At 44.0% G+C, this 23,972-nt stretch overlaps 1 protein-coding gene across 1 annotated transcript in view; it reads left to right on the top strand.

Moving 5' to 3' along the window:
* LOC122395269 overlaps nucleotides 1–23,737 on the top strand; it is a 46,758-nt gene extending 23,021 nt beyond the window's left edge. Inside the window, exon 2 of the mRNA XM_043392714.1 lies at nucleotides 22,820–23,737. Coding sequence (XP_043248649.1) covers nucleotides 22,820–23,737 — 918 coding nt within the window. The remainder of the gene's footprint in view (nucleotides 1–22,819) is intronic.
* Nucleotides 23,738–23,972: the final 235 nt, after the last annotated feature.

The following is a 23,972-nucleotide window of genomic DNA, read 5'->3' as shown; positions in this document are numbered from 1 at the left end:
TAAATTTAAATTGCATCCACTTTCCCTTTTTATTTTGCTTCCTTCATTCATATTTTTCGCTCTTTTTACGTCGAATAAAGTCGTTCAACAAAAAGAAAAATATTTAGTGTAGTTTTTACCGAAGTTAGCCAACCCTTTGAACGAGCTCTGATTCATTGTGTGTTAATTTTATCGACAATGTCGGTATTCGGGCATCCAGATTAGTTAATTGCCACGGTTTTTCCTTTTCCAACGTCGTGGCGTCGCCGTTCGACAAAAGAGGACCGGAATTTATCGGGTGCCGTGTTCGCCGTACTTATCTCGCGAATCCGTGGCGGCTACTCATTTCTCGTACTTTCATCTCACGCGAATCGATCGCCCGCCAAGTGAAAATCCTACATATCACGGGACGAAACGTCAACCATATTCACCTCAGCTAGTTTCTTCGATGTTCCACGATTACGTTTTTCGATAATAAATTCCCTCCCCGTTCGCCGCTTTCGCAACCCGAGCACGCCTCGTCGGCCATTTTACCAAGCGTCTACGTAACTCCATTTTCAGGGGAAGACAGGAAACTTACAAATTCAAAAGATAGTTCACACAGTAGAATAATTCATCCGTAACTTAAAATTATTTTTTTATCATAACAAGCCCCTCAAGTCCCTCAACTTTGTTCAATTTTGTTGGACGTTGAAAACGTGTGCCGAGAGTGTGATTTTCGCGCAGAAACATTGTTATTAAATTGTCTCGATAGGAAACGTTACGAGACACGGGGCCAGGAGTGGGAAAGTATAATGGACGCGGTCTGGAGAACAGGAGATTGAAGTCTGATTTGCACTGAAAGGAGTATGAATTAATCTCCATTGTTGAAATGTGAGTTTGAGGAAGCTATTGGAATAGCTTTCGTGAGCACGGTATGAATACGCTCGGCGCACAGTGGAACGTGGAGATTGAATTCGATAGCGCGATTGAAATAAGAATTAATCGCTGTGTTTTCGGTAAAGCTACGTGACTGGGAACAGTCACGACATGCTTTTGCCTCTGTAAATTGGACTCGAGGAAACGACGCGCTTTCCAGGCCTGAAAAAGTCTCTTCCGAAGGATTGAAACGTAATGGGGTTGGATAGAAGCTTCGTTAAATCTCGACTATAATATTTCACGGTACTTTTTCATAATCTGAAACAGGTTTAACGCGAATGTTATCGAGTGTCAGTCCTCCTTCAAATGCCAATGATTTGAAAAATTTGCTCGAAAGATGAATTCTTTTCAAACAAGTCTAATTAAACCGAACCATTTGCAAAAGAGAGTTTTCATTCCACGATTAAAATTATCATTTTTATCTATCTTCAATGCCTTATTTAAAGTTTACACGAGAGATGTGTGCAACGAAAAAGTTCTGATACGACGGGAATTATTCGATAATAAAATGCAAACGATAAAATCGCATAGAGCGCTCGGATACGCGAGTCCAAGGGGTCAAAGTGCCAAACGACCGAAGAATCCGTGTAATCGCACGATACGCTTTCCCACGGCGTAAGGCATCAAGCAAAGGCCACGATATTGTTTATCAATGTCGGGGAGATTTTACGGTTTAATGGCGCATTGTACGTCCCCGCGAGCGGGACAACGTATCTGCGTTGTATATCGGCGAGGAAAATACGTTTTGTCGGATTTAAAGCGACGATTGTCATCGGCGAACACAAAGGTTACGACTCTTCTACTCGTGACGCTCGCGTGACTATGAAATCACGGTCTTTAATGTCGTCGGTGAGCCGCGGAGGAGGCAAGAACGTCGCGGGGACTCCGGCGTGTTTCGTTAGATCTCCCTTGTTCGGTTTCATCGCTTCGCGACTCGTCATTCCGGACTCGCGGTTAATTGAATGACTCTTTCACGGACGATCAAATTGCCGTGTCACCACCGACGGCGCTTTCGTCGCGTTACGAAACCCCTTTGCTCGCTCATGGTGCCCGTTATTTCCGCAAATTTCGTGTTTCGAGATGGACGAACCAGGGTTGACCGGGATCGAACGCCATGCAAGACTGGAGCAACCATCTAAAAATTTTAAAATATATCTTCAAAGAGTTAAATTTCATTCTATTTCTATCAAGAATAGAATTGAAATTATTTTTCTTCGGCAATATTATATTAAAAATAACATGAGTCACATTAACAATTATTCCTTTTTGGTCGAAATATTCCTGAATCTTGCCCTTCACAACATCGATTTCAGAGTGGAAGCTTGGCAAAATACTTTAGATAATTGCTACTACATTTTTAACAGAAGACTATAGAAGATTATTTCTTTGAACCATACTTATTGTATCCAAAAATGAATACTGAGATAATAAGGAAAACATTGTCTTTAAATGGTACTAAGTCTGACAATATTTAAGAATATATAAGAATATGTGAATTATATTGATTAAGTTGTCAGATATCGCTACATGTATCCAAGAGAATTTTTTTTTCTCGTTATTCCCGGGTACATTGATTGTAAAATATGCTGGAGCCGCAAGTTTCTAGAAACTGAAAATTATGATTGATTCGCGCGAATTCCTATCGATGAACTAAAAGCCACTTGTACAGATGTAGCACCGAGCAATTTGAAACGAGCGACTCGAGACAGCTTTCTAGTTGTCACGCGAGGCGCACGGGAATGCTAGGAACATGATTATCAGGAACTATAAATGTTGATTTATGAGCGAATATCACTCAAACGTAACAAAATTAATAAGTCGAGTGGATGGGACGACCGAATGGGTATATCATAATGCAAATGGAGGCGTGCGATTTCAACTTCGTGATATTGCACGGGCTTGGTTCGTTACCTCCGATAATAGATTTTCTTGTAACAGATTAGGGCAAAAATCGAAATTAAGGTACACAAATATGTTTTTATTATGTGATGAAAATATGAATTTACCTGGCAAAAAGTTTTCGGTCAAAGCTTTCAAAGTAGACACAAAATTAGGTGGACACCGCCATTTTGAAGCATCTGATCGCCCCAAATTAATCAATTAAATATCCAAACTGTACATTCTTTCATTTTCACTGACCTCACGAAGTAAAAAGGTTATCATAAATTAAAAGCAACAGGACCACGTTCTCCAAAATGGCGTCCTCGATCGTCATCGAACAACTCCCCATCCGAGGTTAATTTCTCGCAAACAACACCATCGATGGCTGATAAAAAAATCTACCAAAATCCAACGCCCGTAAAATTGGAGGGTTTCGTAAATCTGAGGATCGAAAGTGCAAGTAAGGGGTGGAGGGAAATCAGAGCATCTTTAACGGTCCCCGGTGCGTCCTGGGAACGCGCGTCGCGTCTGTCGAATAAATCCCAGTCGCGACTCTCGGTAGCACGCGTTACGTTCATTCAGTGGGGCAACGGTCGAGAGTCGATGGCAGCGGTTCGATTATCCTCGACGGGAGAGCAGAGCGTCGTCATCACGCATGCCCGTGCTGTGCGCAGCTCGCGGAGCCCCGTCACGTCGTCGGCTCCTGTGGAGATGGCAGATATTTTGACAGTACGCCGCCCTGCATCCATCGGTTCGTGACATCCCCGGTCGCGTTCCATCCGGTCGCCCTTCGACCCCTCGATCCATCCTGAATCCGCGACTCGCGGATCCCGTGGTCGTCGGGAAGTCGAAATCCACGCGTTTCGCAGCGCCTCTTCCCGTAACCGGGTCAGTCGATAGAGTTCTACGGCGGTGTTTGTGCGCGATAGTGTTCAACGAACACAGTGGGCCCTCGGAGGGGAGGGTGTGGGTGGTCGTGGAGGATTTATGCGCGGCCGTGGCCGAAGGATCGTGCCGCGAGACTGGCTTTCTGGACGGAAAGGTGTCACGCGAGTCGCTCGTACGACGCAAAGGGTGTGCGGGGGCTGTCGCGTTGATCGTTCGGCCGGCGCGGTGCATCGATCGTTCGCGATAAAGGCGAGTGTCGGGTTGGTTGGATCCCGTCGGAGTGTTAGGTGCGCGTAGTTCGGTTGTGTAAATCGCGAGCGTGCATCGTCGCTATGGATACTACGTCGGGCGGTCGGGATCGCGAGACCCTACAGGGGAATCCCTGCGTGGAGGTCGAGTCGCGGAATCGTAGGATATCGTGAAACCCGGCGAGAATAGGGCGCGAAAATTGTCTCCTCGACGTGGACTGTTCCGCGAGACTGGCAGCGCCCCGGTAAAAAACGAAACGGAGAAGGCTCCGTAACGGGGGACGAAACGGAAAAATCACCCGGAAGACCTTGGCGAATAGCGAGCGACTTCTCGGCCCGGGGCTCGAGGAGTACACAGCTCGCGTGCATCCCGAGTGGGCGGATGCCGCTGTCCATACCAAGGACACGTATCCTCGGGCGCGAGACCGGAGAACAATGAGGATTTCAACGTGGAGGCTCGCGAGGATGCCGTGTCGGGAATGCAGAGTCCATAGCGTCTCGTGTCGGTCGTGTTCTTGGTCGTCGTCGTTCCCGTTTAGCCGCGTCAACGAAACCTAGCCGGGCCGGCCATTCGACGAGACGACGCCGACGAGGCCGCCGTGTGCACACCGTGGGAATAAATCGACCGACCGGGTGACACGAGAGCCGGGAACAGGACGAAAGGAGCCGCGGACGAGGAGGCGAACGTACCACGGTAAAAGAGAGGCTAACGAGCCGAACAGGATGAGTCACTTCGACTGGAAGCTGCTGCGCCGGAAGAAGGTACACAACGTGTCCTCGGACGCGAACACACTTTCCGTGCTCCTATTCCGAACTCCTGACCCCTCGCATGCCCCTTCACCGTTACTCGACTTATCGACCCGTGGAAAAATCACCGACCGAGGGTTGGACCACGCTGGACGACGCGACGGAACGCCAGGTAAATGGACGGCCGACCGGGGGCGTCGCTTAACCGTTACGATCCATTTGTCGACGACCGTCGATTTTTCCTATCTGTCGTCGCGCGGCGGACGCACGATCTCGTGGCAATTTTCGCGGATGGGCTTTTTAACGGAGGGGGGGGAGGCCACTTCCGGGCGATGATGTTGCGACTTTTTGGAGTTCGAGGGTGAGCGGTACGAAAATGGTAGTCGATTTCGGGGCGGAAATTGATGGGGAAATCGCCGTGTAATGATCGAGTCCTTTGTTAAAGTGCCTGGCAGATGTTAAAGGTGTTTAAGGAAGACGTTATTAATGGACCGAGGGAGTTTGTGAGATATTTTTGTAGGATATAATTGGGGAAATTAGACTTTGATAGTAATATACTCCACGATTAGGATCTCAAAACGACAGATTCTTGGAGAAATGTGCATATAATGCTATGGAAATAAATGTTTAGTCATTTTCTTATAGAAAAGTACAGTACATTTTCAAAAATCCAATCTTTTACAATTTTTATTAGAAATTACGAATGGGTAATTTTGATCACTTCGATAGTTCTAGTGTTAATAGACTGCAGAAATGTATGCAAATCCATATTTTTATAAAAGACTTCGACAAAAATATATTCCACAATCCGAGGATCTCGAAAATATTTTATTAATTTTGAACACTTTGCATTATCGAGAGTTCGTAAACATCAATTCGATTTCAGTGTCGTTTATTTTGCCGAATAATAATCAAATTTGCCAGTGCACCGTAACTTATCTGCTTCAGAGCCATACAATAAATCAAGCACGCCAAACACATTTTGGCCCCAGGGCCAGTTTCCGCGTTGCTTCCATGTCACGGGCCGTAATTACATAATTATTTTACAGCAGTCGAACGTGTTTTAAAAGCCATTTTTCAGACGCTCCGCCATCGTTCGTTGCGCGAGTAAACACGCGTAGGATCGAAAACAGAATAACAATTTATACAAAAATAAACAAAAATACAATTTTATTAAATACCAATTCTACGATTCTAAAATCTAAACATTTCACTTAGTAATTACATAAAAAATGAACTCCAAAGCTTCACTTACTATCAGACCGTGAATATAAAAAAAAATATTCTCAAAATGTTGCGATTTAAAAATTTAGAAGCACAGTGGTCGAGCACATTTTCTTGGTGATTGTCCTTGTTAATTTCTTTTAAGAAATCATTTTGTCCATCACCACTGCGCAAGAAAGGAGGTTTTAAAGCCACCTGGAGTCCTGTGCAACGAGTCAAGGTGTGGATCGAAGTCGAGCGAAAAGTGCACCGGCGGCAATCGGGTGGAAAATTTCCTTTCCTTTTCCTGAACATTCCTGTTCGGTAATAGCGTTCCCCGGGATCCGGGGCACCCGCGACTTAATCGGTTTTCTAGAAAGTTTCGACGCGATGCAATCGCGAGACGTTGCTGCATTCTTCGTTGAATCGCGGAAGCTGCGGTCTCCTTTGCCACGTTTGCTTTCGAATTTTGCCACATTGCTGGAACACGATCTTGGCCGGCGTACACGAGGTTCTCTTGTTGGGTTACACTGTTTACTTTCATCCAGATGTTACTGCACCCAAGGATCTCACGAGGGACAGACATAATGGGGAATTTCGTTGCCAAGCGCGGCGTCAAACGATCGTGAGCGAGAAGACGGACGACCGAGTATTGCACGAAGCTATAAAGATTGCTTCTGACAAAGAACAATCACGAAATATCCCCTCTACTTTCATGAAACGTTGCTGCTTTATCGATAACTCTAGTTTAGGGGTGAAACCACGGACGAGGTATACCAGTAGACCTCACACTTTATGGATTTTAGGTGCAGACATTTTTCGACAAAATTAAAAAATTTCAAATCGTTCTACAAAAATTATTTTTAGCTATGGGGGTTAATTACAATGATTTTTGGTGAATAGACATATCTTCGAAATCCTACGCACTTTCGAGAAAAAAATTCATAGGTACAGAAATTTTTCGGCGAAATTAACAAATTTCAAAACATTCTGAAAAAATTATTTTTAGCTGCGGAGGTTAATTACAATGATTTTTGGTGAATAGACATATCTTCGAATTCCTACGCACTTTCGAGAAAAAAATTCATAGGTACAGAAATTTTTCGGCAAAATTAACAAATTTCAAATCATTCTGAAAAAATTATTTTTAGCTGCGGGGGTCAATTACAATGATTTTTGGTGAATAGACATGTCTTCGAAATCCTACGCACTTTCGAGAAAAAAATTCATAGGTACAGACATTTTTCAACAAAATTAAAAAATTTCAAATCGTTCTACAAAAATTATTTTTAGCTATGGGGGTTAATTACAATTATTTTTGGTGAATAGACATATCTTCGAAATCCTACGCACTTTCGAGAAAAAAATTCATAGGTACAGAAATTTTTCGGCAAAATTAACAAATTTCAAATCATTCTGAAAAAATTATTTTTAGCTGCGGAGGTCAATAACAATCATTTCTGGTGAATAGGCATATTTCCAAAATCCTACGCACTTTCGAGAAAAAAATTCGAGTAGGTGGACAAATTTTTCGCCGAAATTACAAAATTATTTTTGGCTGCAGTTTACTTTTATTGTTTGTATTCTCAACATTTCTGAAGGGTTGATAGAATTTTACGAACAAATATTTTTATTCGGAGTCATATTTTACAAAATTCTAAGAACTTCATATATTTTTTAGTAGGAATGGTATACGTTCGTTGTAGCACATAAAAAAATAAATTTTGTTTTTATAAAACTATAGATATTGGATGACCTACGCGTGATCGAAAATGTATATATATAAAATTTACTTTTATAAACTTATAAAATTCCATTTATATTGGAAAAACAATATTCTTTTGAAACTCGTTCAATTCTTTCATTCTCACTTCCTGTTGTTCGTACTTGAAAGAGGGTTGCTACCCGCCCTCGCTCTCGTGGCGTGGCGTTTTGTTCGCCGACCCACCCCCCTATCCAGCCTCGCGCGTATTCAGCGTTTCTCGCATCGAACGTCGAGAATTCAACGAACGAGAGGCGTTTCGCTCTCGATATGAAATTTCGAGCATCGCCGGTTCCCGTCGCGGCGGTTGTTCGTTTCGTCGACTACGTTAGACGTAAATTGCCACTTCGTTACACCGTCGTCGGCGCTTTGGAAAAGGGGTGAATCCAGCGGTTCGTGCTTTTCACGCGTGTAGTTTTCTGCTTGACCGCATCGATCAGGCTTCTCGACTGGTGACGCGTAACATTCGACTACTCGTTGCTCTATTAAGCGGAAAATTGCGTTAGGGCAGTGAAATTAGGATCCTACTTCTGTTGATACAAGTTCGAATTGATCTCGAAGGTCCACCACCAAATGATCACCAAAAATTTGCGGTCTTCCTTGGAAAATGATATTAGGGAAACTAGGATATTTCTTAACTGGGGAAAAATCAAGAAAATATTAGAAAATTTATTCGATGCAAAGGTGGGCAGTGTGTGATAGAAATATGTATTTTGCGAATAACGTAGTGGGAGAGATTTTAAAATCGAATTAATTTTTGAAGTGACTATAATTTACTTCAAATATTCGAGTACTCCATGGGACTATTGAATATCTATCTATCTATTTGTTACGCTATAATTTGAAAAAATATCGAGGCTACCCTTAGACAACACGTTAGATTCTACACCTTTCTCTTGATAATGATTTTTGGTGTACACACATACGGCCAGACCATAAAATAACCAAAAAAAGTCAGCATAAAACTGTCTATCGACCAATTCCACCATCCCCCGGTTAACTGTCGTCGAATTGTCGCGAATCGCGCGAGCCAGCGAGCGATCATCGAAAAGTGTTGGTCCCGCAGCAAACAGCGTTCGCCCGGCGGAGCTTCGGGCCGCGATTCAACGACGGTAATTAGAAACGGTAAATGAATTAAGCTGTAAGTGGCTTTCTCCGTTCGCGTCCGGTGATAATTTATGCAGGAAAGTTTGCATTATGCCGCTAATAGGGCTGTTTCGATGATATTTATAGAGCCGTTTCATAATACGTTGTACGTTATACTGGAGCGATAATTAGAAGCACACCGGGGTACTACGCGCGCTCACGCACACACGCTCCAGGTAAATATCGTTCCACCTAACTTTTCCCATCCGTTTTTCAACGCGATAAAGCTGCTAACCGTACCCGGTGCATAAACGTCCGCGTATCGCGAGTTACGAACAACCGTGCTCGGCTTTCAGGTGAATCGGTTCGACGGAGGTGTCTTTGAGAACCGCCGATTGTAACGGGGCGCACGTGTGTGTGCGCGAGCACAATGCCACGGCGATAATCGTGTTTCATTAAGACGAATCGCGAGCGTTTCGCGGCCGGGACGGGCCAGGCAAATTTGAGAAAGCCAAGGAATGATCGGTGTAATCGCGTCCAAGCCTCGTAACTTCGCTCTTGTCTTCCCCGTCGCGGTATAGATAAACCTCCGAACGATTGTTAGCGGGATATCGGTGCGCGATTGTGTTCGCAGGGCTCGTAACAGAGACCTTACACGTTCAATAATACTGTCATTATTGTGCTTCATTACGGTGCACTCCGTTACTGCGTCGCTACCCCATCGTTACTTTCCCACATTACGCGGCCATTGTTGGCACCCGCAACGTTTATTTAGCGAATTAATTACGCTCGCGAGCTCTAACGGGTTCTCCGATAACGACAGACCCTCGAGTCGAAATAAAATTTAATTTACGAGAGGGAGTCTTTGGTGCTTCATTTTTATTTAAATTCGAATATTAACACGTCGCGTTCTTGTAGCCGTCGTGGAAGTCGTTAGCGATCTCGTACGACGGAAAAATGAGTAGAAAGCGGGAGGAAACGATGTCAGGCTATAATCGATAATGGCGCAAGAGCGTGATAGTGTTTTAGATCTGTACTAAATTTATTGCGTGCATATTAATTTAGAGATATCGCCGACAGACTGTAAATTCGAGCTTCAGAGTCCTGTTTTTGCTGATTCGAGAATGGATCTGACAGAAAATTTATTCAGAAACAATTTCTTATTAATCGTATAGAAATATAGTCGTGTAGAATTTTTATAAATAAATCGTTTTCAAGTTGACCAAAAGCATTCTTTCACTTAGTTTAAATAAAAACATTTCGAGAAGTCTTAAAAACTGAAGAAAACAAGGAAATTAAATGAATAATTCATTTAAAGAAGTGAAAATCGTAGTTTCCTCGATATCAGTTCCAGCACCGACTTAGAAATTGTACGTAAAAGCGTTTTACGATCCAGCAGAATATACCAAAGTTATTGGCACGTAACGTGGCGATCGTTTTTATCCTATCAATTTGCAATATCGCCGTGTTTCCGGTAAAATAGTTCCCCCCCCCGGAGCCACGCCGCGCGGTTATTACATAAACCGTTGTTCTGTGGTGTACGTTTGATGATATCGACACGCGGTTTCTAGTAATGGAAAGAGTTTTAAAACGTTTCGGTATTCAAACCGCGGCGGGCGCGGATCGTGCTGAGAAACTCGAGCAGCGGTCAAATGGAACTAAGTGTACTTTTATAGTGGAAGTTGAGAAACGTGTAACCGTCGACGGGTAAACGTGTTCTATCAACCACGAACAGTTCTATCGACGAACCTAGTCTTCCAGACGAAGCAAGTAGCATCTTTAACTTGTTACTTCAGAATTTAATTTATTACCATTATTTCCGTTGCTGCTTCGAATATTACAAAAGTTTTAGAAATCTAATTACTCTTTTGGAATTGTTTTGATTATTTGCATCCTTCAACGTATTTGATGGCAAATAAGAATATTCAAGCAGAGAGGAAAGTACCATTTTCTGTTTATTATCATTGGTGCCCATGGTTCGATAGTCTCCTCTCAACCCAACAATTATTCCAATTCTTAAGGTACCATTTTTATATCAATTATGGAAAGAATACTCAACCAGCAAAGAAATTGCCAATATCTGTTTATTATTATCATTGGTCCTCATCGTTGGTCCTTTCTCAACCAAGCAATTATTCCAATTCTTAAGGTACCATTTTTGCATTTTGTTAGATGGCATATAATTTCAATTATGAAAAAAATAACCAACGAAGAAAGTGCCATTTCTTTTCCGCAATCAAATAATTATTCCAATTTTCGAAGTACCATTTTCCTTGTTTTTGCTTTAGAATCCATCGTCCAGTTTCTACAAAAAGACTCTATTTTCGCTATGTAAACAATTTCGACCATGAAATTGTATCGTTCGCAATTTCAGCAAAACAGAGACCACTCGACGACGAAAGTGCCATTTTCTGCTCGTTATTGCCGTCCGGTTCGCAATATTCTCGCGGGTGTAATGGCTGTAGCCGTTCACCGAGAAACGTCACGTATTCCTTGGCAAACTAGGGAATCGATCTGGTTCCCGTGCATTGTATCTATCGGTAGACATCGAATTGTCGTCTCCTCGCGTGCGAAACTGCGAACAGTATTTCCAGTTGGCAGCGGCGAAGGTATAGCGTTCGCGTTAACATGGAATCAAAGTAGGCCAACAGAACCGTGCATTGGCCAGCACCGCGAGGGTAGAAGGAGGGTCGATGCAGTTTCGAATCAATAATCGTGTCTGCAGTTGGCTATTTAAGTTTCGTCGGGAACACTTGCTCCAGGAATAGCAAACGTGCTACCGGGGTTAACAATATATCCTGTTCGTCGATATTTTCTTACGTAACATCGTTCGTGAAACGTCGACAGATTTATCGACCTGTCCGCGGGTATATAATAATTAATAAAAGAACCAGCGGCCAGTAGACGGTGAGAACTGCGAGAGGCACGTTGCGTTTCGCCGATGTTGGTTCAAATCGTTCGCGATCGTCGATGGATACGAACATGGGACTGTTAGAGAAGGAGGACCGACCGTAGAGTTTTTATTTCTTCGTTGTTCGATGTTAAGGGTGTGTCGTAACGTATTAAAGCGGACCAAAGACGCGATAACGTCTGCAAAAGTGATCCGTGTCTGCAGGAGTATCGTCTTCAAATCGCAGGTAGCCTTTAAATAAGGGTTGCTTGCTTGGGGGTAAAAGTTGTTCGAAGTCTGTGGAATTCAATTTTTGGCAAATTTAAAAATTGTGAGCAAAAACTTTTGTGTTCAGAAACGTGTGAATAGTTTAAAATAATAGTGAAGATGTTAATTTATTTTGTTTTAGATCATTTTATCTATTTTGTGGGTAGAATGTTTTCTTTTCTAGGGCGACTCGCTGTAGTGCAATTAAAGAACCTGAAAATGCCGTATCTCGCGCGCCATTAATTGCAGAAAATACATTTCGTCGTTTGGAATTGATTTATTCGTAATTAATGAATAATATTTTCACGGCTCGTTTCACCGTAACGAGTATTGCTTTTTCTCCGTCGAAAAGGATAATTTGTTTTCTCAATTAAAGCGCGACGGTGGAAATTATTTGAACGAAGCCCCGTGGAAATAATTCCAAGTAGCAAGAGCGTAATAATTTCGAAAAATTCAGTATTTTCACGAGGCTCGATAAACACTCGACTAGAAAGAGCCTGACGGGATTGTCAATAGAATTTTTACGATATACACCCACTTTTACGAAAACAAATAACACGGTAGAAAAGGCGTTCCCTTTCAGTGTCGCTCGTGTGTTTGGTTTCTCTTCCCTCGCATGCATAATCGTCATCAATTTGTCTATTCTGAAAACTAGTAGAGAAAGTTTCCTTTTTTAAGCGACGTACGCGTTGAACTTCGCCTACTTGGGAACGAGTTTATTTTAAATCGCAAAGGAGACAAATAGCAAGAGAGTTGTTCCGTTTCTGGTGGCATCCAAGTGTTTCATTCAAACTTAATTTTAGCTTCCACGAGATCGATTCTGGAGGTTAGAGTTGACAGGAATATATGTTCTTAATTTATGAAGTGGACTTCTTGAGAAATTTACGTTCCTTACAAAAAGTTTTACTTTTTATTTTTGATGAACAGAAACACTAATTTATTCTGAAACCATAATAGGAGTGACTTTTTAAAAATGATCACTATTTTGTTAAAAATGGCAAGTAATTATTACAAGAAAACTATTATACATTATACTACACATGATATTTTATATGACTAAACGGAAAATATAAGTTTAGTATGTCAATATGTATAGCTCAGGTCAAGTCCAACCCCTATAAGTATTTTTAGAAAAGTTTTCAACATTATTTCTATTAAAGGGGTCGAAACCTTCTAAAATTTTAGCTTGAGATTATTTTCCACGTTTAGCTTCCCCAATAACAATTACTTCCCACATGCAATGCAAAAGACACCCTTCGATCGAAATACTCATGCATAAAACCGCGGTAAAAATAATGTTATCGCTCCTCCGGTGTTTCTATCATAATTTTCTCCAACTTGTCGGGGTTTCGGAACCGTGTGCACCCCTTTGGTCTTTCATGCTCGCGTTGTAGCGCAGTATTTCTGGGGTTGCGACGGCGCATCGCTCGTAAGAAGTTGTTGGAGCACGACGCGCCACCCCCGACCTCTCCCGGAACGATGGATGTTCCCGACAAGTGATATATTTCGCGATTTTCTACCCGCCTCGTCGTCGATAAAGTATCTTATTATAAAGCACGATATAGTGGTTGACAGAGTCCCTCGGCCTCGGTCGGCGATACGTCTACCAGCGCGAGAGTATCGAGGGCAGTGCCTCCGCTCCCTGTCTATCGCATCCGGGTGGGGCTAAAATCGATTCCGCGCCCCTGGCCGCGCATCCCCGCGGCTCCTAACCCCGGAGTCGCGGTCGCTTCGGGGACTCCAACCCCGTAGCAAAAAGCTTTTCCTCCCTTAAAGCGCCGTCGCTTTGTGAACCTCGCCGGCCCCCGTTCTCCTCTCTGTATTTTCCGGATCCCCTTTCGACCCTCCACCCTCACCTTGCCCTTGGACTGCGCGTTTCGTAACCCGCTCTTTTATCGAGCTGCCAACGGACGCGACTTCCGGCTTTCGGGCGCCTCTCTGTACCCGGTGGCGGACATTTAGGAAACTGGTCCGCGTTCGCGTTCGGGGGTCGTTTTGTCCGCCGGTTGGAGACTGTTCTCGCGTTTCCCTTTAACCCCGGAAAGACACTGACGAGGTCACCGAGCACGGCACTCCCGTGTTTGCGACTTCTTCAAAGAGGGACGTTTGCACTTCCGCCCCTGTTACGCTAGGAACAACGTTCATGGTCGATGTCCCAGATTCGGCTCGAGAAATTGAAGCACAAAGTCAAAGGGTAGTGGAAACGATTGGAGGCTGAGATAGAACTTGCTTTTTGGTTGGCTAAATATTTTCGTGGGGGAGCAATTTAAATTATAAGAGTCATTTCACTTTAGAAAATACAATAATATTCTTTTAATAAGGTTTGTAGTACACTAATTTCTTAATAAAGTCAGAGAAACTTTATTTTGCCATATGATTGAGAAAGATACCTATACAATAATTTGAAGACACTGATATCTGCATTTTTAACTCTGAAAGATAATTTCTTTCGATTCCTCCAGTTCTATAACACTGACATGGTGGTCACCAGTGACCGTCACTTTAAACTCACCGTGTTTATAACGAAAAATGCTTGATACCTGTGAAAGGTAAATAGCAATAGCCATTCATAATTCTATAAAATAACAGATACACTATTGAACTACCGAATATTTCTATTTTTCTCTATGGTTCAACGAGAATTGCCAGAAAATATAAACAAACATCTAAGTGATGAATACTAATTCGCAGTTGACGAATAAAGACGGATTTTTCTCATCGAACGAAGTATAGATGTGGAACATGGTTAATATTCTGAGACTCGAAGCGTTCAGCGAAAAGAACAGAACCGTCACGTCGATAGTGGTCATCACTTTCATCGCTATCGATGAATTTCGATAGTTCGAACGACTCGAAACGAGCACTCCGCGCAGAAAATAAATCGAACGCGCAGCCACGATTCATCCAATCCCGTGTATTATGATGATCACGTACACTCGTTACTACCGTAACGTGCACGACGAACCGGTACGTGGTTCGTGAATGAAATTCCGCTCCATCCGCGGCGAGTTATAATGGAAACTTCATCGGAGGATAGCTGGACGCGAGCCAAACTTCCCTTCCCTCTCGCGAATCGCGCAAACCTACGGAGAACCGAGCCCCGACAGATTCAATTTTCTCCAGGACAGTCCGCAGTAATTTTCGCGCGATTTCTGCGCAAACTTTTTCAACCCCGCATCCCAGCGAACGATTCTTTAGTTTACTATCGAATCATACACTGTTGCCCAAATGTTTGCAAACTCAATCTTCATAGACACAACGCAATTTTACATACAAGTACTTGTTTCGTTGGTAATTTTACTCTTTTATGTTAGAGGAATATTACTTAGGTCTGGGGGAAAAAATTCTGCAATATTTTCTGTTTCTTATCAAATTTGTTTAACTCACCCTGTATGGTCTACACAAAGCTTAATAAATTATAATAATGTTTATTGCGTTGAAAATTCGCACATAATTTTTACGAGTAAATAGAGATCGAAACAGCCTATTTTTCTTCATGCATTCTCGATGAAATTAAGATTACCTAGCCAAGGCAAAACATTAGGTTTTCTCCACCATGAAGGTTCGAATGCACGGTAAATATTAATAGATTTTTCTCGAGGTTTTGTTTGGTATATATCCATTTTAGGAACCCATCAACTTTCTTCGTATTTAATATTTCGCGTAAAATTGCAAGAGCGTTAACTGGTGTAACTGTTAAGGACGCCAGCCGACCGTTTCTCGCCATATTGGGAATTTTCTTCAATAAAATCTTCAACTTTCTTTACCATTCGTTGGTCGTTTGCTTTCTTTTGGTCTACCGCTGCGCGAATAATCTTCTAACGATTTGCCCGAAGAGTTTCGCCTACTCAGAAACCGTGGAAAATGATGGTATCCTTCATGCATCTTCGCCAAGTCCTGATGAATCTCAGTGACATTAATTCCTTTCCTTCGAAGCATCTTATTGCACTATCAACTTTTCAAAATGATTTTTAGCGACTATCTACTGTACACATCGTTCAACTTTTATTGAAAACTTTGTTTCCTCAGTTAGGGGATGAAAAACCGTGCGTCGTGTTAGAAGTAATACTCAGTATAATAAAAATCATAAAAGTACTTTCTATTCATTTTTCAAACTGTGTTGTTCTCCAAGATGACAATTTTCATTCAGTTTCCATACCAGCTAAAAATTATTCAACTTCTTGACGCGTACGTCTAATATGAAACGTCGAGACCAAAATGGCCGACCAACGAAGCGTCGCAGAAAAGTTTGGAAACCAACAATGGGCTCAAGAATGTCCAACAAGGGTCCCCAGACGATATTCGTCGACGGTTTCGTACGCAGGCCACCCGCACGGGTTCGTTTCTTTTCCCCCCCCAATCGAATTTCTCTCTTTTTTCGAAGTGAAACGTAGTACAGGACCCGCCGTGTGCTTGTTGCTCGCGGTCATCCGTGTCTACCGATCGATTCTCTATATATTCGCTTTAGCCGACCGCGATTATATCTCAATAACCTTATTTCACTCCGATCGGACACGGACACGGACACGGACACGGACACGGACACGGACACGGACACGGACACGGACACGGACACGTCAATGGTCTTGGGTGAAATTTAAGCTCGAATTTCACGATGTTTCACGCTCGAGTTATTCGGGGGGCCTCGATGTGCGGTGAATCGGCGGCCAGTAAAGCCGAGCCGGTCGTAATTACGAGAACCCTGTCCCCCGATTAAGATAATTAGCGAAATGGTGGAAAGAAAACCGTCCGATCGGTGTCGGTTCCCTCCGTTTCGATCGTCGTCGCGATAACTTCGCTGTTACGTGTGCATTCTTCGGTTTCCGGGTGTGGTTTAGCCTTGCGATAACTTTACGACGAATTTTTTTTAAGTTTAATATTCTCAGGAATCCCTCGATGCATTAATTCCCGAAGGTTCCCGTTACTCGAGGACAGCAGTCGTAAGAAAATGTTCCTAAAAATCGGATGAAAATGAGCCTCGTAAGGCCGCGTGACACAAACTTCGCACGTCGACGCTTAATTTTGATTAACGATACTGCGTTAAGGAGCCGTTCGACGCTCCTGGGTGCTCGTGCACGTTCCATGGGGTCTGTTATTAACCCGAAATCATGCAGGAACTGGCCTTTGTAGAAAGCGGGGGTCGAGCAATCTGGCACCGACGTCGCAAAATCATCGACTTTAATATCCTTGGTCGACAAACTTTTCTATACGTTTTCTAGGTACTGCATTCATAGGAAATTTAAAAGTATGGCACAAATTACTATATTTTGGGGGTTGCAACAACTCTCTGCAAAGCTTCCATTTCATTAATTCTACTAATAAAAATAGAGAGCCAAAGTTTAGAGATGAGAAACAGTTTCTCTTCCAGGATTCATCATTAGCGTTGCTTCAACTTCCCTCTTTCTTCATGACACACTTTCATGACATATTTTTACTGTTTGGAGATTTTTTCTTTTGGGGATTATCTATGACAAATTACTATATTGTCATATTACTATACAGAGAATTACCTCTAACATGATTTTGCATCCCCTAAAATTTAAACGATACGTACAATAGATAGACGCTAAGAGAAATTTCTAAAAGTTTGTTTTCACATCGAAATCAATATAAATAATAATTTTGCTGACAAAACAAAGTGTAAAACAAACATTGAACCTACAAATGGAACATCGTTGAAAGAAATTTAAAAAAAATTGTTTTCCCGCCAAATTCAAGGTAAACAATAATTCCGGTGGAAGTCAGCAAAGAAGAGCGTCGATTTTAATTCGTAATTGGTGCACCCCAGGTCACCCCAGTTATATTTGCCTACCATAGGCCCACGTAAAGCTTGCATCTGTTTTCTTGGGTAGTTTCTTTATGATTTACGAACGAGTCCTCGACGACGCTCTCTGCCGTTTCCTAACGCGATCCATTCGGCTTCGACGGTCTCCGGGCGACACACTGGAGCACCCATGTATAAATTACGCGCGGGGCCAATTAACATTGTCGCCGGACGAGTGGACGCCTCGCGAACCGGACTGGATACCACCTAGGCGCGGGGGTGGGCAGATTAATTGAGACCTTCCTCCCCCTCCGGGTCGCGGCCACGTCGAAACCGTGCTCCTGGGAACCCGTTGCGAGGAATTAATTCCGCGCGTAAATTGTACGATCGTCGTCGGCCTATCCCTTTTTACACCTCCGCGATAGCGAACTCCGAATCGTTCCCATAATTTCGTTCCCAACGACAGTCGACCGGCGGAGAAAAATTCGCGCGGCGAACACGGTGGATCGCAAATTTCGCGGGAAGCGAACGAGAAACACTTTGGCTCGTTCAGCGACGATTTTACGCGTTGGTTCGCGACGCTGCGAGGCCGTAACTCAATGTGCGTTCAAGTTTGGCGCCGTAATCGGGCTCGTTATCTAATTCCAATGGCCGATAAAATTCACCGTTACCGGTAGGCTGCGTTGATCCGTAAAAAGTTTCGCCCGTGAATCGCGGACCAGGTCGGCCGGTTGCGCGGGAAACGCAATATCCGCGCAACGAATTTCCGATTATGGCCGAGTTTATTGGTTTAGTGAAATTTACAGCCGATATTAAAATTGAAACGAGGGGATAGGAAAGTAAAATTGAAATAGTTCTGTGATGCAATGAAATTATTATAATTATTAGACGACCATAACCAAATACGATTTTATTAAGATGATGATCACAGGCCCCTTAATGTTTCGTTGTACTGTGTTTCTATTTGAGTAAATAGCCCCAAAATTCTATCAGATTTCTGTAGTTTAATAAGAAATTAATGGCGTGTTGGTCTTTGCATATTTTTGGCGTTTCCTTAAAACGTTCACGATGGATAGAGACTGGTGTATTCTGTTTACCGTGCGTTCCTCGAGTTCAGGAAATGCCTAACCGTTGAACGTCCCGGGCGACACGGTGGAAAGATGATCCCGGCGTACGCAACACCGGCAGCTCCTCTCGGCGTCCGCGATTACACGATATTTCATTGTCTCGTTGAGCATTGTTGCGCAATTATCCGCGGCTGTACACCCTTTTAGCGAGAGTGGTTGCGCAATGTCGTATACACAGTTACCGGTGTACCCATTTATAAACCCCCGTTGCGGGCCGCATTGACGATCGGTAACTTCTCGTTACCGCGACTACCGTGGCCTACGAGCGGCCGTCTCTTAACGGGTTTCCGTACACAGAACTCTGCGCACTTATGTCGCGTACACACGCATCTCTCACCCACGGTTCCGGCGGTGCGGTGATTTAACGCCGCCGAGACGGAATCGCGTAATGTGCCACGGTCGCCGGAACACGCCGATTTCACGTGTCACGCGGGGTACGTTGCCGCTCCCAGAAAGAAGATTTTCTCCCAACTATGCCACGGGGATGATAGTTACTCTGAACCATCGTCTCACGACGAATCGAGGATTCCAGTTCATACTATACGATGCAATTTTGGGATGGGAGGCCTCGATCTAGCGTGTGTTGTCTCCGGAGAACTAGCGCGCATGCGCGAGTGGAACGCTGCGTACTAGCGCTGCGTAGAGGCGTACTTTTCACGCGTCTCGACACGAGGACACACGGTGTTCTAAAACCTCCGTTTAGATGCGAAAAACTAACCTAGTAGCGAATAGATGGTCGCAGAAAGGTTGTATTATTGATTATTATAACGCTACTGTCAAACTTGCGTTTATTATGAATGGCTCAAAATTGGAACAGGCTCGTGATAATCATTATTCTGGTATGTCTATGCAGGGCGTTTCATTCGAGATTTCCAGTGTAAAGAGTGTGGTACAATTTTAAGATATCAGACAGCAATCTAGAACTCATAATTCTTCCAACACCATAAGTACGCGTTCGCGTGTGCGAAGTTATTACACTTTCTTGCACGTAATTCCTACAATGCAATGATTTAGTGCTATTGTAACGAAACAAGACCATTTCACATATTACAGTGTACATTACGATCTCAGAAGAAAAATGACTTGTAATAAAATCATTCAAAAATAATCGTCACTTTAGAATAGTATGTTCCGATGTTAAAGGACGCGATTTCAGGATAGGAAGATCTTGCGATCCAAAAGGGACATTTATAAAATTGCAAACGTAAAAAATCTGTCGATTACTTAAATACTTTACTAATACATCCAAAAGAAAACTGATCTTCTACGATTTAAAGGAAAAAACAAAGAAGGGGATGGTGTCAGTAGGGGTTGGAATTAACGTAGTACAATATTTATACTTTTATCACTTAAGAAATACCACTCCAAAAAGCTGTACTGATTAACAATGTCTTCGCGCGATATTTTGATCGTGGTTTTTAGTTCGTAGTGCATCATTCACCCGACTCTGGCAGTGTGCCTGGGCGCATAGAACGTTGTATACTATTTAATGCCGCGCATATATGCATTCCTTGCATACGGTTCCAGCGATACAGTGATTAATCGCGACTACGACGGAACTCGTCGATATCGTGTATCATGCAATATATTCTTGGGCCGAGTAGGAAGATGTCTTTTAAGTAATCGCGCATGAATGATCGTTACTTTGCTGTCCTGACGTGATATTTTAATCGCGGTTCCGAGATACGTTCGGAGAAAGAGATAGGAATTCGAACTCTGATCTTTGGGTGGCTGGCATAATCAATTGAGCCATCCGGATCACCTCTAATCCTTTCGACTTAAATATGTATCTGCTACCTACAACCCGTAGAGGGTGCCTAACACGGCTGGAAGAAGCTGTGTTTTTGATACAATTAGGGCCAGACATAAATGAGGTTGCATGTTGGCGCAGTAACAGAGTGCAATTGTACTGTGTAATTTTTGGGTTGATAATTTGCAGTTTTCGTTTAAGTATGAGTGTTTACTCGAAGGGGGGTAGAAGATATAGAAATATCCGTATCGTTCTAATCTGATCCTGAAAGAAAAATTGTACACTTACACGAAAGTAACACGAGGATGTGGAATACATTACACCACCAAAATTTGCCTAATAACACACTTTACTATTTTTAACCGTTCTAAAAATACAGTTCCACCAAGTTGTGAGAAGCATTTAAGAAACATGTATGAAGCATATTTTTTAAAATTGTAAAGTGGAAGACATCAATGAACTTCATCTGCTCGGAGCAGATGGCTATTTTTGGGGGAAAGCGCGGATCTCGTCGGAGAGAAAGGGCACCGTTGTACGTTCTATCCGTTTTCTTCTCACAATAAACTGCCACAGCCGTTTAATATTCTTTCGTTATTTTTTCCACCGTGTCGGCATAGCGGGAGGAAAGGCGAAGACGATGCTCGAACGAAACTTTCCCTCTTGATGGGTTCGGAGAAGAGGGAACCGGCCGGGGAGACACGCGCTTTGAATGAGCTGCTTGCCTCGAAAGATTAGCTTCGACTCGCTCCCACGCCTCATCTCGCTATCGCATCATCGCGGAGATTCAATCTCGCCGCTTCCAGACTCCTCGAACGATAAAACCCAGCCGGTCGCGCTGTCGATCCGCGCGGAGCGCGAAACGCTTGGCCGCAAAAACATGCAAACTCTGTTAGGCAGACTTATTAAGGAAGAGATATTCGTTCCTAGTTTCCGCGTTTTACATTGAATACTCACCGCCGACATCGGTGAATTGATGTCCCCGCGGACGAGCCAGCTTATCGATTTAGACGCAGAAGACGCGTAAATCAGGGGAAATATGAACGGAACCCCGAGATAACTGGGCATCCCGATGCATTCAAGCGACGTTGAACGATGATGACGTTTAACGCGGGACCATTTTTAAACGACGCGCGAAAAGTCCATTGGCCACTCTGAGCGATCCTCCGGGTCTCCGGGCTATTGTCCACTTTCCTCCTCGAGAGTCTCTTGAAATTAACCCATTTAGTATCAGTAACTCCAACTCCAAGTCACTTCTGTAGGTCACAGTAGACCTAGCAAACCTAACACAGTTCGATCTTTATTAAATTTTCCAATGGATTCCCAAATGTTAAGGACAAGTCTTGTGACTCAAAGAGTTAAGAATCGTTTGTCTATAGCAGACTCTAAAAGTTGCGAGTCCTGAGAGTGCAAAATCCAGGCGCGGTATTGTCGTTCGAAACGATAGCAACAACGAGCCACCCAAGGTCTCCCGCGGGGGTTAAAACGGCGACCCGAATGACGCTAATCCTCGCGTGTGAAGAGGACAGTGAACCAGCGCGGATGCACGGGTCCGTAACTCAGCCGCGTGACTCACGTTCGCAGGATCAGAGCATCGTTGTATTTCAGAATGCAGGAAACCAGGAAGTCGGTGTGCATTATGAAATCGGAGATATTACGCGGGGAAGTTGTATTCACGGGGATCTTATGGGCACGGTACGGGAAGGTGCTGCTGAAGCGTAGCGTAAAATATCATCGTTATGCACCGCTCGAGGTTAATATTAGCCGCGGCGCCGTCCGCGATATTTACTATAAGCCCCATTGTTTTATGCGGCGCTGAACCCCGTTGGACAGCCGCTGATACAGTTGTACGCGCCGCACCTCCGCCGCTACTTACTGCGGAACTCAATTCTTGCGAAATGGAATTGAATGACCGCTCACCGCGTCGCTCGCGTTCACCTTGGATCCGCCATTTTCAACCGTCGATACTTGCGAATTAATCGGTCTCTGCTTTCACGAATCAAATTCTTGTTAACGAGCATCTCTGTCACTTGGCTACCTTTGGGAAGAGAGGAATCGAACGTCAGTGACCAGAGCAGGCATAGTGAAACTCATTTTTACTCGAAAGCTAACTTATTTGCTACCATGTGGTGTGACACAGATTTTATAATACTCCGTGTCACCTCTCGTACTAGCCACCAGAGACTGACCCCTCTGTTCGACCGACTATCTAATATCCCAGCGTCCTTCCTACGATCTTTCTCAGTTCGTCCACTAACAGATGCAGCTAAAAGATAGTTTAAATCCCCTACAGCTCGATTTTTTTGTCGCAGGTGATACCGGTGGAGCGTCGGGTGCCCGAGAAAGAGGAGACCTGGACGCTGGCCCCGGACCAGCAGGACCCATGCACGTTCTTCGAGGATGTAGCTAAGTCCAAAGCACCCCAGGACGTCGAGAGCACAAGAATCCCAGCGGATGGGGTGCCAGAGAGTATCGAACAACCAGAAAGTGGTACCCTGCCCCGTAGTCAAGAGACCAGGAAGAGCAAGACGAAGAAAGTGAGAAGCTATCTAAGAAAATGCAAGGGCGCGCTGTCCAAGGGCGACGAGAGTAGCTCGGAGAAGAAACGTCAAGAGCAGTGTGCCTCTTGGTACTTGGACGAGTCCCAAACGTCCAAACGCCAAGAGGACACCGACGTCCTGCTCGAGAAGCAAGAGGAGTTTGTAGACGAGAGGATCGCGGAAGTGGATCTAGCGCCTCTGGTGTCGCAGGAGATTGATGACAATGAGATCGCGAGAGAGGATCCTTTGGCGGATCCTGCGAAGAGCAACGCTCAGGACGAGACCCCTGACGAGGCTCTCGCGAGGCTGCTGGACGAGGATCGCAGAAACGACCTAAGGAGGAGTCGGACGTCTCTGTACGAGGACGCCAGCGACTCCGTCAACGACCAATGCCAGGTCGACGAGAGCTCCAAGGTGGGAAACGACGTGGTCTCTCTCGAGACGCTGACCACGGAAGACTCGAACCTGAACAAGTGCGACTCCAGCGACACTTTGATAGCGGAAGCTGCAGAATCGACGCCCGCGTCTGTGCCAGAGTGTTCGGTGGTTGGAGAAGAGGTGGTAGCTGAGCAGAGGAAGGAGGAGGAGGAAGATGGGATCCAACAGGCGGATGGTGAAACGCTGCAGGCCCTCTCGCTGCTCGGGGTAAGTAAATCTTTGCTGAATGTTGATTATAGTGATGATTCGTAAAATGAACTTCAGACGTGGTTCGTTAATTGAACGTTTCTATTCTTCATAACTTTGGGCATCCTTATTGTTTGTATCCTTTAGGAATGTAAGAGGTGGCCTATCACTGCTATAGGGGGTGGGGAGTCGACAGGGGTTTTTGGTAGTTGCAGTGGAATAGTTCTTTGTTTTCGAGTAGGTGTTTAATTTGAAGGAGTTTGAAGACCCCGAGACACATTTAAACGTTTCCAAATACCTG

The sequence above is a fragment of the Colletes gigas genome, unplaced genomic scaffold (assembly GCF_013123115.1).
Source record: "Colletes gigas isolate AHSC1104 unplaced genomic scaffold, ASM1312311v1 Colletes_gigas_Sc00005, whole genome shotgun sequence".
Taxonomy (NCBI): Eukaryota; Metazoa; Arthropoda; class Insecta; order Hymenoptera; family Colletidae; genus Colletes; species Colletes gigas.
The sequence above is the reverse complement of the archived record's forward strand: the minus strand, read 5'-3'. Positions and strand labels throughout refer to the sequence as shown.